Source organism: Puma concolor, chromosome B1 (assembly GCF_028749965.1).
Source record: "Puma concolor isolate L17-30 chromosome B1, mPumCon1.1.hap2, whole genome shotgun sequence".
Taxonomy (NCBI): Eukaryota; Metazoa; Chordata; class Mammalia; order Carnivora; family Felidae; genus Puma; species Puma concolor.
Genome location: NC_141670.1, coordinates 97,857,340 through 97,873,570, shown reverse-complemented (window position 1 = coordinate 97,873,570; position 16,231 = coordinate 97,857,340). Strand labels below are relative to the sequence as shown.

At 35.1% G+C, this 16,231-nt stretch overlaps 1 protein-coding gene and 1 long non-coding RNA gene across 6 annotated transcripts in view; one reads left to right on the top strand and one right to left on the bottom strand.

Annotated features, from left to right (window-relative positions):
• Nucleotides 1–16,231, top strand: part of HSPA4L (heat shock protein family A (Hsp70) member 4 like) — a 56,664-nt gene that overhangs the window by 16,326 nt on the left and 24,107 nt on the right. For all 3 annotated transcript variants that reach the window (XM_086704251.1, XM_086704252.1, XM_025921340.2), the window contains exons 5-13: nt 2,106–2,228; nt 5,844–5,943; nt 6,301–6,434; nt 8,733–8,977; nt 9,122–9,198; nt 9,806–9,957; nt 10,407–10,513; nt 13,829–13,962; nt 15,567–15,766. In XM_086704251.1, the coding sequence (XP_086560377.1) occupies nt 2,106–2,228; nt 5,844–5,943; nt 6,301–6,434; nt 8,733–8,977; nt 9,122–9,198; nt 9,806–9,957; nt 10,407–10,513; nt 13,829–13,962; nt 15,567–15,766 (1,272 nt within the window). The remainder of the gene's footprint in view (nt 1–2,105; nt 2,229–5,843; nt 5,944–6,300; nt 6,435–8,732; nt 8,978–9,121; nt 9,199–9,805; nt 9,958–10,406; nt 10,514–13,828; nt 13,963–15,566; nt 15,767–16,231) is intronic.
• The window catches only part of LOC147581769 (uncharacterized), a 70,216-nt gene continuing 68,583 nt past the window's right edge, over nt 14,599–16,231 (bottom strand). For all 3 annotated transcript variants that reach the window (XR_015250233.1, XR_015250232.1, XR_015250234.1), the window contains 2 exons: nt 15,313–15,719; nt 14,599–14,779 (listed from right to left, as the gene is read on the bottom strand). This is a non-coding gene — a long non-coding RNA (uncharacterized LOC147581769). The remainder of the gene's footprint in view (nt 14,780–15,312; nt 15,720–16,231) is intronic.

Here is a 16,231-nt window from a genome sequence, read left to right as displayed (position 1 = left end):
AGAGACAGAGCATGAACGGGGGAGGGGCAGAGAGAGAGGGAGACACAGAATCGGAAACAGGCTCCAGGCTCTGAGCCATCAGCCCAGAGCCTGACGCGGGGCTCGAACTCCCGGACCGCGAGATCGTGACCTGGCTGAAGTTGGACGCTTAACCGACTGCGCCACCCAGGCGCCCCCAAACATTTAAATTCAAGAAAACAAATACAATATTTCCTATTTGTAATTTAACTTTTTTTGTCTGGACACAGTACACACGTACCAAGGTATAGACAGTTTTTGTTGTAATCTTTAGTGAGTGCAAAAAAATTCTAATTAGATAACCTTTTAAATCCAAACAGTACTTTTATTGTCAAGAAAAAATGATCATTATTTGGAGAACTTTTAGAAGTGAACTGTTTTCAATTTCAAGCGATAAAGGCAGAGGCATAAGTGATTTAGAAAAATAGACCCCAAAGCTATATTAATTGCTATATTAAAGCAAACTTCTTCAAAGTGAGAGATGGATTCTTGGTTTTTAATTCTACATCCCGAGACAGTAAGTTATAGATTGGTTAACAAAACATGTTTCTGTTGATTTTTCAAAAACTAACAAAATACCTCAAAACACATAGAGTTACCATGTGACCCAGCATTTTCACTTAGTTGTATACACCAGAGAATTGAATGATATGTGCACACAAAAACTTGTACATGATTATTCACAATAGCATTATTCGTAATAGCCAAAAAGTGGGAACAACCCAGGTGTTCATCAGCTGTTGAGTGGATAAAGAAAATGTACCTATATAATGGAATATTATTTAGCCATAAGATGGAGTGAAGTACTGACACATAATTCATACAGATGAATATGGCACAAAATATAACACTTACACATAGATTGTGCTACTTGAGAGAGAAGCTCTTTGTAACTCTTCGAGTTTAGTGTTGTTTTTAAGTTTTTTTTTTTAACGTTTATTTTTGAGACAGAGACAGAGCATGAACAGGGGAGGGTCAGAGAGAGGGAGACACAGAATCTGAAGCAGGCTCCAGGCTCTGAGCTGTCAGCACAGAGCCCGACGCGGGGCTAGAACTCACGGACTGCGAGATTATGACCTGAGCCGAAGTCAGCCGCTTAACCGACTGAGCCACCCAGGCGCCCCTGGAGTTTAGTGTTAATAGAGTAAAATTTTGTTCACTGAGGAAACAAGTTACAGGACAGTTTTTTCCTCTGTAACTGTAGTTATTATATGGGTTCCAAGGTAGCTTTTTATTGCTTATAAATTTATTATTATTTTTAAAGGGTTTGATTACTTAAAGCCGTACGTCTTCCAGTATTCCTTTGTTAAGCACTGTAAAGTTTCCTTTCGTGTGCTTATATGCAACCTACTCTTAAACCTATGTATAAGATGAAGTAGTTATTTGGTCTAAAAAAATAGTAAAAATTTCATATATATATCTCTAATATTTAATTTTATTTTCTAATATTTAATTTATTTACTCCCAGAAACTTTGGAATAATACATACTTTATCTTTTATTTTTAAGTTTAATTATTTCTTTTGAGAGAGAGAGAGAAAAAAAAAATCCCAAGCAGGCTCCACACTGTCAGTGCAGAGTCAAAGAATGGGGCTCAAACTCACAAACTGTGAGATCATGATGACCTGAGCCGAAATTGAGTCAGTTGCTCAACCGACTGAGCCACCCAGGCATCCCTCTTTTATTTTATTTTTTTTAAGAAGAAATTTTCTTTTTCCTTCCTTTCCCTAAAATTGTAAAACGAAAGCTTTCATTTTAAGCCCAGGAAGAGTTCTGACTTTCAAAAGAAAGATTATTTGATCTTTTTCTTATTCATTATGTGCTTGGAAAGTGAATAAAAATTGCTTTTGTGAGATGTGGGGATCTAACACAGGAAGACATTTTTGAAAACAATTTGTTTAATATAATCTGTATAAGGCACTTGAACTTTAGAAATAAGAGGTTGTAATATTAGAATAATCTTTTCAGAATATAACTTCCATGGGCAAAGACTACCTTTTTTCACTTTTGTTTATCCATCATGTATAGAGTAGATGTACATGTTGGATGAATAAATGACTTAATAAATATCTCAACTTGTGGTTTTAGGTGCGGTACCTAGAAGAAGAGAGACCTTTTGCAATTGAGCAAGTTACTGGAATGCTGTTGGCCAAACTTAAAGAGACTTCAGAAAATGCTTTGAAGAAACCAGTGGCTGACTGTGTGATTTCAGTAAGTTTTACTTCAATAATGAATACTTTTAAATCACACTTTCCAATATATTAATTTTATGTTGAAATATTTTTCTTCCCTTTTCTTTACTCTTAGTAAATAATGTATTCTTTTTTTTTTAATTTTTTTTTTTTTTACGTTTATTTTTGAGAGGCAGAGAGACAGAGTATGAATGGGGGAGGGGAAGAGAGAGAGGGAGACACAGAATCCAAAGCAGGCTCCAGGCTCTGAGCTGTCAGGCCATAGCCCGACGTGGGGCTTGAACCCACACACTGTGAGATCATGACCTGAGCGCAAGTTGGACACTCAACCGACTGAGCCACCCAGGCGTACCGTAAATAATCTAAATCCATTTTTATTTTTACATTTTAAAAAGCCCACCTTATTTGATAAAGTTTAGGATTGAGTTTCCCCTAAAGTCCATTGTGATAATCAGCGAATCTTAAAAAAAACCTATGTATGTGATTAGTGACTGCTATACCTGTCCCACTTATCCCTAAGAATCTTTCCTGGTCGCCATTAACTTCTCACCTGTAGGGACCTTAACATTTTATGGCAAAGTTGAAAATTTCCAGCTAGGTATTTGAGATAATATATGTTCTGTATCAGAAAGAAAAATTCTTTTTTAAAAAAATTGGATATATTTAACATGTTATACTTTCAGAAATTTTGACATGCTTACACAAAACCATCATCAATCACTATCAGTATAATAAATATTTATCACTCCCCAGAATTCCCTTGTGCCTTCCTTAAAAGAACAATTGTTTACAGATAAGGCGTGCAACATGATGCTTTGACACACATACACATAGTGAAATGATAATGGTTACTGCAGTTGAGCTAATTAACATACCCATCTCGTGTAGTTTTGTTTTGTTTTGTATTTGGTTTTTTGGTGGCAAGAACACCTGAGATGTACTTTATTAACAGATTTCCAATATACAATAACAGTATTACTAACTTTAGACACCATGGGCTGTACATTAGATTTCTAGAATATATTCATTCTATATAACTGAAACTTTGTACTCTTTGGCCAGTATCTCCCCATTTCCTCCACCTCCTAGGTCATAACCACCACTCTACTCTCTGCTTCTGTGAATTCAACTTTTGTAGATTCCACATGTAAGTGAGATCATGTATATTTTTCAGAAAGAAAAGGTCTTTTTTAAGGGATTTCTTCAAACATTTCATCATTTACTCTACCCTTGAGATCCTATTATATATTGATAACTTTTTTAAGTTACTTGTCATCACCTAAATGTGAATGTATTCTTAATACTATTAACTTTCACTATAAAAGTTCAAGAGTCTCATGTTACCAGAAAAAAAGAACCAGATTATGAACTCTTCAGTGAATTTAGTAATTAGATTTTTTATAGGGATTTAGAACTTTTTTGAGAGAAAAATAATGGAGCTTAGGTATTTCATTTTCCAGCCACTTAGTAATAGCAAATAATAGTTTACCATTGGCCAGGCACTGTTACAGGCACTTGATGTGTATTAACTCATTTAATCCTCAGAACTACTCTGTGAGGGTAGCATTTTTTTTTTAAATTTTTTTTAATGTTTGTTTATTTTGACAGAGACAGTGTGTGAGCAGGGGAGGGGCAGAGAGAGAGGGAGACACAGAATCTGAAGCAGGCTCCAGGCTCTGAGCTTTCAGTGCAAAGCCCTATGTGGGGCTCGGACTCATGAATATCATGAGATTATGACCTGAGCCAAAGTTGAACACTTAACCAACTGAGCCACCCAAGCACCCACAGGATAGGATATTTTTAACTCTAGTTGTACAGGTGAAGAAACTGAGACACAGAGATGTTAACTTGCCCCAAATCAACAGAGCTGATAAGTGGTAGAGCCAGAAATCAAACCCAGATAGTTCATTCCCAAGCCTCTGCTTATAATTTTTCCATTACACTACCACTTGAAAGTATGCATCAAAGTGGTATCAGTTTTAAAAATCCATCTTAAATTCAAGTCCATCCCTATTAACTATACTTGATAACATTTTCACATCAGAAATTAGCGTCAGAAGAGAACATTATGAACTTCTCAGCCATTGTTTACTTTGTAGTTGATGCAGTAGACCCATTGTGAACTGCACCAGGGGAAGTATTTTCTGCTTTATGCACTACTATATCCCTAAGTGGCTAGAAAAGTACCTAGTACGTAAGTGCTCCATGAGTATTAAATGAAGCCTGTGTTATAATTTAGATTTTTGTCAGAAGGATAATACCAAAATTAGGATAAACAAGTTTATTGAAATTTAAGTTCTTTTCCTGTTGTTAATAGGAGTTAAATGAAATTTCTAACTTCATAAAGCAATAAAATTGGAGGAGACAATTTACTTAAAATTGGAAGAGCCCCAAGTCATTTTGTACATGAATATACTTAATTAGCTTCTTAGAAATCTGTCTGTAGACACAAATCAAAGAGCTTCTTAGTTTGATAGAACTAGGTAAATCTTTTTAATGTTTACTTATTTTGAGACACAGAATAAGAGACACAGAGCAAGGCACAGAGCAAGCACGGGAGGGGCAGCAAGAGAAGGAGAAAGAAAGTTCCAAGCAGGCTCTGAGGTGTCAGTGCAGAGCTTGAACGAAGGAACCATGAGATCATAAGCCAAAATCAAGAGTCAGATGCTTAACCGACTGAGCCACCCAGGAACCCCTAGAACTATGTAAATCTTAACTATAAATTTGAGTTTCAGTTTATGTTTTAATAGTAATATAGTTAATGTTTTTTGTTGATTTTAAAAGAAACGTGGGGCGCCTGGGTGGCGCAGTCGGTTAAGCGTCCGACTTCAGCCAGGTCACGATCTCGCGGTCCGTGAGTTCGAGCCCCGTGTCGGGCTCTGGGCTGATGGCTCAGAGCCTGGAGCCTGTTTCCGATTCTGTGTCTCCCTCTCTCTCTGCCCCTCCCCTGTTCATGCTCTGTCTCTCTCTGTCCCAAAAATAAATAAACGTTGAAAAAAAAAAATTTAAAAGAAACGTATGTTCCTTGTAAATCTCCTGCAGTATAGTTCCCCCCTCCTTTTGAGATCATAGCCATTGTAAACCTTTGGGTATTGTATTTTTCTGAGTAGCCTATACCTACACAAAAATCATGCTACACATGTCCTTTTTTCTAATGTAGTATAGGTACTGTTCCATGACAATTCATATCTGCCTGATTCTAACAGCCATGTAGGATTCCATTATATGGATTTACCATGACGTAGTTAATCAATCTCGTTTTAATAGTCTTGGGTTTTCAGCCTTTCATTGTTAAAGATGAACCAACATATTTTTTTTCATAGAGCCAACCAACACAAGAAGGATTTATTGAACATATTTGGAAACACTGCATTATTCCATCTTATTAATTGCTTTAAATTTGTGTTCATACTTTAGGTCAACACTTGATAGTATAGAAATTGCCAAACTTTAAAAAAAAAGAAAGAAAACTAGTATTTTTTTCTTGTTTATTTAAACTAGTATTTTTTTCTTATTAGAACACCATTCTTTGCCTTAAGCTGTAAATTTTATTACATTTATTTTACATTTTTAATTGATGAAATGTTTAAAATCTGTTACATCAAACTAATATATTAGTGTTTTAAAATACCAGATTCCTAGCTTTTTCACTGATGCTGAGAGAAGATCTGTGATGGCTGCAGCCCAGGTTGCAGGTTTAAATTGTTTAAGGTTGATGAATGAAACTACAGCAGGTGAGCACTTTGGAATTTAAAATCACTGTCAGAAAAATACCGTTCTAGTTTTTTCTAATTAATATAAAACATTTCTCTTTCTTTTAACTCTATTATGTCCTAGTTCCTGTAACCTTTTGTTTAGGAGTACAGTATTTTGGCAGAAGTTAAACATGTCTTCTGTTCGCAATAAGAATCATCTATGTTACAGAGTTATGGGTAGAAAAGAAATAAAAATCAAGTGATGAAAAGTTAATTTACCTTGAAATTAATATTTATATTCTTCTGTGTGTTAAAGTGCAACATCAAAGTGACTTATATCTTGTTTTCATGTGATTGCTATCTTGACATTAACCTAATTTCTTTGTTCTTACACAGTGGCACTAGCATATGGAATTTATAAACAGGATCTTCCCCCATTAGATGAGAAACCAAGAAATGTAATATTTATTGATATGGGACATTCTGCCTACCAGGTCTCGGTTTGTGCTTTTAACAAAGGAAAACTTAAAGTAAGTAAATAAATGATTTGCTATGTATTAAGTTTAATGGTTAAGAGCATGTAAGACTATATAGAGAACCTTAGTGCGTGAGTTTAAATCCTGGCTCTGCCACTTAAAAATTGTGACCTTGAGCAAGTTACTAACCTCCTTAAATCTCAGCCTCTACACTTAAGGGGATAGTACCAGGAATTTCCTCAGAATTTTTGAGGACAAATGAGTTAATATATATAAAATGCTTAGAATGCCATAGAGTAGATCCTGTAATATGTATTGGCTATTTTTATTGTCAAGGTGTTAAGCAGCTATCAGGGAGCATTAAGTACACCCTATCCATAAATACATTTAGGAAACACTTTCTAAAATGATTCTCTTTGTTTTTGTAAACCTTCCTATCCAAGAGTTTTAATCATAAGTTTCTGTAGTGTGCCATTGTTTAGTTCTAGTGCTTACCATTTTATAGTTTGTATTTATTTATTTTTTAGATGTTTAATTTTTGAGAGAGTGTGCATGCACACGAGTGGGGAAGGGGGGGGAGAGAGAGAGAGAGAGAGAGAGAGAGAGAGAGGATCCTAAGCGGGCTCTGCACTAACAGCAGAGAGCCGTATGCGGGCTTGAACTCACAAACTGTGAGATCATAACCTGAGCCGAAGTCAGATGCTTAACCAACTGAGCTACCCAGACACCCCTCTATTTGATTTTATATTCATTTTTATGTTGATTATCTTATCCATACTTACGTTCTCGTTCTCTCTCTCTCTCCATTTATTCACATGTATAGAATTTACTTAGAAGATGAACTGCTTTGGGTTATCCAACACCTTTTTAGAGCCTTTTGTCTCATAGTTTATAGTAACATCCTTGTAAAAACTTGAGAAAACTCAAGGGAAATGACTCATAATGAATTAGTAAATTAGTTTAATCTTTGGTATTTAGTCTTGAATTTTAACTGAAGAACATTTGCTTTCCGTTTTGGTATATACCATAGAGTAGCCATATTGTGGCCCTTCTGTCCAGGAGGATGCACATTGGCACAAGTCACATACCAACACAGTTTTGGATTTAATTCGGGGTAGTTCTGGACCTAGCGAGAAGTCTTTCCATGGATTCTCCATGCTAGTCTGTGGGATGACCTCTCAATGAGATTATACTTAAAACCTTCTGTAGGGTTTACTGTTGTTCTACCACATATTCTTGTGAGAAAAACCTGATGAACCACATCAGCAGTGGAGTTCTATTTTTTTTAGTGGTGACTAGCATAAGTAGTCATTTTTGCCCTCTATCCTCAGGAGAGCCACTAGATGTCTTGCTCCTGTGTTTTCAGTAGTTATAACGTTGAAGTTCTGTGACTTGTCTGCTCCTCTTCCATCCATCTGCTATATTATTATATCAAATTCTTGTCTTTCCTCTTTTTTTCTATTTTATTTTTTTGGTCTTTCATGTATTTTTTTGTTCCTTCTATATTTTTATTTAAAAAATTGGTTTTTGGGGCGCCTGGGTGGCGCAGTCGGTTAAGCGTCCGACTTCAGCCAGGTCACGATCTCGCGGTCCGTGAGTTCGAGCCCCGCGTCAGGCTCTGGGCTGATGGCTCAGAGCCTGGAGCCTGTTTCCAATTCTGTGTCTCCCTCTCTCTCTGCCCCTCCCCCATTCATGCTCTGTCTCTCTCTGTCCCAAAAATAAATAAACGTTGAAAAAAAAAAAAATTAAAAAATTGGTTTTTGTTTTTGTTTTTTTTAATAGTAGGCAGAAAGCCTAATTCCTGACCTGTAAATTGACCAATTGTAGTATTTTAGATTTAATCTTTTTTTTTTTTTTTTTAAGATTTATTTTTAAGTAATCTCTACACTCAGTGTGGGGCTTGAACTCACAACCCTCGGATAGGAGCCAGGCACCCCTAGATTGAATCTTTGGATTGGCTTTTCTTGGCTGTTTTCTTATGGTTACATATGTAGGACTCTTTCCTTGCTCTCTTAAACTTGGTTTTTGGCCTACCTGTTGAGTGCATTGTAGAACCAACAGATGTGAGATAATGAAATTTTAATTATTGTAATAACTCCGTTATTTCAGAAATAGAATTATAATTATGATATACGGATCTACAACCCAAAGCAGATAATTCAGAGTGGGTGAGTATGTTGGCTAAATATAAGTGATAATTAGTATAAGTGATAGGAAGTTTTGACAGCTATGATTTTTGACAAGTGCTTTGGTTTTATTTTAATTTTAAAAGGTGTTTTCTTTTTGTTTTTTGTCTTTTTGTGAAAGCATTTATATTTCTGAAAATTCAGTTCTGGTGTTTTGATTAAATAGGTCTTGGCTACCACTTTTGATCCATATTTGGGTGGCAGGAACTTTGATGAGGCTTTAGTAGACTACTTCTGTGAGGAGTTCAAGACCAAATATAAGATAAATGTGAAAGAAAATTCTCGGGCCTTATTGCGCTTATATCAGGAATGTGAAAAACTGAAGAAGCTAATGAGTGCAAATGCATCAGATCTTCCACTGAACATTGAGTGTTTCATGAATGACCTTGATGTTTCTAGTAAAATGAACAGGTACCATGTATGTTTTCAATTTAAATAAAGTATTGGCTACTTTTATGTTTAGATCATGTCTGATTTTTTTTCATTCTGTAATTTTAGAAGATATACTTGATTTTTGTATCCCAAAATGATGAATTTTATTTCATTTTCCCCCAGGGCTCAGTTTGAACAATTATGTGCTTCCCTCTTCACCAGGGTTGAGCCACCATTAAAAGCAGTAATGGAACAAGCTAGTAAGTGTAAATTACTAGATTAACCATCAAAATTGTATTATGGCATTAACTCACTTTAATGGGGTAAGAAATGGTAAAAGGAATTAAAACTTCATTTGTTTTTTGAAGATTTGTATTTCTTATTTTACAGAGGAAAATGGCAATATGAATCTGGGCTTATGAGAGCAACTCCTGGCTCATGTTCTAGTTTGCATTATAAGTCTAATACTAGTTATATTTGGAGGTGTTTACATGTAAGCATATAGTGAAGTCTAAGATGAAAATAAAATGTAGAAAGAGAACATGATTGCTTTTTGTTAAGGTTTTTTGGTAATCAGTACCTTCTGTGGGTATTTGTGAGGTAGAAGTTATAAAATTGAAGAGCCCATGAGGTACTTGTCTGTTCTTAATGTCATCTGTCATCTGGACCAAGTGCAGTGGCTGACACATGGATATTATTACTTATTAAGCTTTGCCTTTTTCCAAAATTTGTTTTTATCTTCTTTCCATTTAGTCTTGTTTTGAGCAAATAAGATATCTACTTAAAAAAAAAAGTACTTTCCAAGGGCTTTGTTCATATTTTTATAAAGACTATCTTATTCTCAATTAAAAACATTTTGTTTTTCAGACTTGCAACGTGAGGACATAAGTAGTATAGAAATTGTAGGGGGAGCAACACGAATTCCTGCCGTGAAAGAACAAATCACTAAGTTCTTTCTTAAAGACATAAGTACCACGTTAAATGCTGATGAAGCTGTTGCCAGAGGATGTGCATTACAGGTATGATTATTAATCCTTTTTTAGAATGTATATTTTGCCAGAAATGTGACGACAGGCCTAAGGGGACCTTTTGTATTATCTGTTCCAACCATTTGTCAGGCTAAAAATATATTGAAATTATTTCTGATAAATAAGACTTGTGTCTTTCCAATTTATGTTTTTAAACTGTCCTAGGACAGTATGTCTGTACTGTAGTGCAAGAACATTTACTTTATGATTCTTGTAATTATTCCCATTTAAAATTCTTTTTTTGAGATTTAAAAATATTTTATATTTTTGTAAGGTCATAAAAAGTACTCTGACACTTGTAAATTTTAACTAGCTGTTACCAAAAGACAATTTTAAAAACATAATTTTATTACAAGGACTTTATTAAGCATTTCAATCAGGGTAGCCTGGGGTATGTTTTGTGTTTGTTGATTTAAATATGGTATACATCTTATTTTCAGTGTGCGATTCTCTCACCAGCATTTAAAGTGCGTGAATTTTCTATAACAGACCTTGTTCCCTATTCAATCACATTAAGATGGAAGACCTCTTTTGAAGATGGAACTGGGTAAGTTACTTTTAAAGCCTTGTTAGAGCTTGTTGTAAATAACCAGTTGAACCTAATTTTCTCAACTGGAGGAATTTACACTTCTAATACTCTCAAATACTTTTAAGTAAAATGTTAGAAGAAAGGAACTATATATAATCTATAAACCATGATGATATATTTTTAATTAGTATTTTATTATAAAGTAAATCGTTCTTACATTCAAATAAAAATCACAAGGTGGAAATATAAAAATTTAAAAACCTGCATCTGCCATACCCCAACTGCTACTTAGCACATTTTACAGAGGTAACTATCGTTAACAGCTAGGTTTCTATCTTTCCAGTCATTTTCTTTGTCAAAAATAAAAGCATGTACTTTGTTAATACATACATGATCATCTGTGTGTTTCCAGTGCACCTTGTTTTTTTAAAATATGTTATATATTACTTTTCCATGTCAACAGTGACTATTTTCTCAGCACTTGTGTGTGCCGTAATTTAACCAATACACTCTGGAGTCTTATTTTTTTCTGTTTCAGGCAGTGCTAATAAGAACATCCTCATACACATCTCCTTGTTTAGTTGTGTTTGGTATATCTGTAAGATAACCGTATAAGACTAAAATTGACCCAAAGGATATGAACATTACTATAACTAGTACTGCAACATTATTCATTAAAAGGATTATACTAATTTATATTCCTTTTAGCATTGCTGTGATTATCTGTTACAGCTTATTTTCTCCTGTGCTTTTAAACATAAGATTCTGAAAGTGAAAATAAGTACTTTGGTATTAGATTTGCATTTCTGACTATGAGCCACAATCTTTTCATGCTTTTATTGACACTTATGTTTCATTTTCCATGAACTGGCCAGGATTTAAATAGCTTGCTTCCCTACCAAAATAAAAATTTATGTTTCAAATAATATATTTGACTGCTTTTCAGACATAATTTGTATAATAAAATAAACCTGTTTTTAGTTGCTTTTAACTTTTTAGTTTTAAGTTGCTTTTAAACTTTTGTCCTGTGCTCTATATATTCATACCCCAAGAAGCTAAAATTTTACACAGATTCTAAAAATAGATTGATCTGAATGTTTTGCAGAGCATTTAAATGGCATGTGTTAATGTCAATTTTGAGGCAAGAAATGCTGTTATTTAAAGTTAGTTTCATGGGTGCCTGACTGGCTCAGTCAGAAGACCATGCGACTCTGGATCTTGGGGTTGTGAGTTTGAACCCCACATTGAGCGTAGAGATTACTTAAATAAGTACTTAATTTCAGTTAAAGATACAGTGATCCAGAAAAAAATTATGTAAGAAACCTATGGAGGAGTTAAATTGAAGGGGCGCCTGGGTGGCGCAGTCGGTTAAGCGTCCGACTTCAGCCAGGTCACGATCTCACGGTCCGGGAGTTCGAGCACCGCGTCGGGCTCTGGGCTGATGGCTCAGAGCCTGGAGCCTGTTTCCGATTCTGTGTCTCCCTCTCTCCCTGCCCCTCCCCCATTCGTGCTCTGTCTCTCTCTGTCCCAAAAATAAATAAACGTTGAAAAAAAAAAATTTAAATTGAAAAGTAAATCTAGGGGCGCCTGGGTGGCGCAGTCGGTTAAGCGTCCGACTTCAGCCAGGTCACGATCTCGCGGTCCGGGAGTTCGAGCCCCGCGTCAGGCTCTGGGCTGATGGCTCGGAGCCTGTTTCCGATTCTGTGTCTCCCTCTCTCTCTGCCCCTCCCCCGTTCATGCTCTGTCTCTCTCTGTCCCAAAAATAAATAAATGTTGAAAAAAAAATTAAAAAAAAAAAAAAAGTAAATCTATCCTAGTGATTACAATAAGAAAGTAGGGGCGCCGGGTGGCTCAGTCCCTTAAGCATCTGACTTCGGCTCAGGTCATGATCTCATGGTTCATGGGATAGAGCCCCGCATCAGGCTCTGTGCTGACAGTTCGGAGCCTGGAGCCTGCTTCAGATTCTGTGTCTCCTTCTCCTCCCCTGCTCATATTCTGTCTCTCAAAAAAAAAAAAAAAAAAAAACTTAAAAAAAAATTTTTTTTTAAGTAGTAAAAGATAACGTAGGTCCTTAAAAACTAGGATAGAGGGAAAGGTCCATGAATGTGGGATTTTCAAACCTCATAATTAGGGTTGACAATACAGTATTATAGAGTGAGTTTCTGGGCCACTAAAAACAAATAGTTATAAGCTATTTGTTACATTATTTAAGGAATAGGAGTTATGTAGGTTTTAAAACCTCTAACAGAGAGGAAGGTTTTCTTTTTTTAATTTATTTTTTATTTTTATTAAATAAATAATATATTTATTATTTTTTAATTAAATTTTTTATTATTTTTTAAAAATTGTTTTTAATGTTTTTATTTATTTTTGAGACAGAGAGAGAGCATGAGCAGGGAAGGGGCAGAAAGGGAGGGAGACACAGAATCCGAAGGAGGCTCCAGGCTCTGAGCTGTCAGCACAGAGCCCGACGTGGGGCTCGAACTCACGAACTGTGAGATCATGACCTGAGCCAAAGTCAATCGCTTAACTGACTGAGCCACCCAGGTGCCCCAAATTTTTTATTATTTAGTAATAAAGGATATTATTATATCATTTGTAAAAATTGGAATATGGATTGTATGTTAAAGTATCAGTATAAATTTATAAAGTTGACAGCTGTACTGTAATTATTTTAGAGCATATCCCTACTAGGAAGTACACACTGAAGTATTTAAGGATAAAGAGCCATAATGTATGTTAACACCCTCCATTGATTCAGAAAAAAAATACACACGTACGGAGTGTGTTGATGAAACAAATGGAATAAAATGCTGACAGTAGTAAATCTAGGTAAAAGATATACAGGTGCCCCTTGTTCCTTGTCCTGTTTTTCGTTTTGGTTTGTTTGTTTTTTCCCTAGCTCCCTTAAAAAAAAAATCCTTTATTTGGAAATAATTTCAAACTTCTATACCGGAGCAAAAATAAAAAGTGTTATATGTAACAAGTATTTTGGAAACTAATAAATAGCATTTGGTCCTCATATGGGAGCAAGAAACTAGCCCTTGTGTATTGGCCTCAAAATATACCTAATCTCAGTTATTTTTTCTTTGCTTGATAAGATAGAATTGTCTGTCGTACTATGACAGACATTCTAAAAACTTGGAGCCAAAAACCTACCAAAATGCATATTCATAGCCAAACCAGTAATTCTTTTTTTTTTTTTTTATTCTTTTTTATATTTGTGCATAGAGGTCTTCACGGTTGCTACTATTGAATTAGGAATGACATGGATTCTGTAATTAGATTCAGATGCAACTTTCTATTTGTTTTTAACTGTTTTCTCCGTTTTAGGGAATGTGAAGTATTTTGTAAGAACCATCCTGCTCCATTCTCAAAAGTCATTACTTTCCACAAGAAGGAACCATTTGAACTAGAAGCATTTTATACTAATTTACATGAAGTGCCTTATCCTGATCCAAGAATTGGTAAGAGAACTCAAGAAAAAAATTTCATAAACTTTTGCTTTTTATAAATATATTAATATTTGAATCAAGGAAGTAAATAAATTGATATTTCAGCCAAGCACTGGATTTGTAGAGAAAGATATCCATACTTTTTCTAAACACAAACTTTTAGTGCTCACAGTATTTCTGGAATAACAGCAAGTTTTGAGTATTTTTTAATTCGTTTTTACTTCTATATTTAAAATGCTCTGTAATCTGCCTGAAAGGTTTGGGTGAGGGCTATTTTTTATGGAAAGACTCCGTAGTAAGTTGAAATTGTGTTGCCAGACTGACTGTATATGACTCTAAATTTATGCTCCCTGGCAACAACTAGAACGAGTATCATTGGAGCAATATTAAGTGAGAATCAGGGACTGTAATATCCATTTTAGTTGGGTAATCTTTTTTAGAGATAAAAAACAAGTATGATTTTTATAACATTTACAAGAGAAGGAATCATTTGTAATTTTTTAAATTTTTTGTATGTACTGCTTTATTGATAGGCTAGAAAGGGAACAATGTGAATATTTCAAATATGTTATTGAAAGCAGTAAAAATAAATTATTGAAGGTGGAATTAATTTGCTAGGGCTTCTGTAACAAAATACCACAAACTGAGTGGCTTAAACAATAGAATTTATTGTTTACAGTTCTAGAAGCTTCAAGTATGAAATCAAAGTGTTGACAGGGTTCCTTCTGAGGGCTGTGAGGGAAGGATCTGTTCCAGGCTTCTCTCCTTGGTTTGTGGATGGCTGGCCATCTTTATGTTCACATGACATTCTCCCTGTATGTGTATCTGTCTGCAAATAAGGATACCAGTCATTGGATTCAAGTCCACCCTGATGACCTCACTTTAACTTGATTCCCTCTGTTTAGACCCTGTTTTTCAAATAAGGTCACCTTCTGAGGTACTTGAGAGTAGGACTTCATATTAATGTGGGAGTGGGAGTCTCCATTCAACCTATAATAAAGGTCAACCAAATTTTTTAGTTCTCAGTTTTTCTGCCTAGTATTCTCTTTCTACTATGGATATCATTATATATTAAGATTTTTCAAAATAAAATGTTTCTTAAAGTGAAAAGTTAACATGATCTCTGTAGGTATTAGTATCTGAGTAACTTAGCAATTTTGCTATAGGGCAAATAAAAATTACTTTATTTATGAATTACCAAGATGATTATAGTGTTACAAAGCTTATAACAAAAGTATAATTCCATTTGGTTTTCAAACTCAAGTTGAATTGTTATTTTGGTTTTAGAATAGCAGTATTATAAAATACTTAAAAATTACATTGCCTTGAGTCAGATTGTCCTTGGTTGAAACTCCTACTTACCTTTGTCCTTGCATTAAAGATTTTGGGCAGGCTGCTTAACCTTTTCTGAAACTTAGTATTAAGTTTATTAAGCTGTAAAAAAGAAAAAAAGTGATCTAGGATCAGTGCCTTTCTCACAGTAATTAATCTGGATGTGATGATAATTTTATGATTATTTGCCAGCATCAAAATGATAATAGTCAAATTATTGAATGAACGAATTGAGTAAGTTAATCAGAGGGCCATGTGCTGATAAAAGCTCTTTTTTCCTGAAGGGAACTTCACTATTCAGAATGTCTTTCCGCAGTCTGATGGTGATAGTTCCAAAGTGAAGGTTAAAGTTCGTGTTAACATCCATGGAATCTTCAGTGTGGCCAGTGCATCAGTAATTGAGAAGCAAAATGTAGACGGGGATCACAGTGATGCTCCTATGGAGACAGAAACTTCATTTAAGAATGAAAGCAAAGATGATGTGGTATGTAGAAATCCTATTGCAAGATTCCTCTAATATTATATATAGTTTCAAGGGGTGCCTGGGCAGCTCAATCATCCGACTCTTCATTTCAGCTCAAGTCATGATCTCACAATTTTGTGAGTTTGAGCCCTGCATTGGACTTTGTGCTGACAACTCTCGCTCTCCTTCTCTCTTGGCCCCTCCTCCACTCACACTCTCTCTGTCTCTCTCAAAATAAACTTTAAAAAATGAAAAATTAGGGGCGCCTGGGTAGCTCAGTCAGTTGAGCATCTGACTTCAGCTCGGGTCATGATCTCACGGTTTGTGGGTCCAAATCCCACGTTGGGCTCTGTGTTGACAGCTTGAAGACGAGCGTGCTTCACATTCTGTGTCTTCCTCTCTCTCTGCCCTTCCCTTGCTCACACTCTCTCTCAAAAATAATAAATAAACTAAAAAAATGAAAAACTAAATATTATATATAGTTTC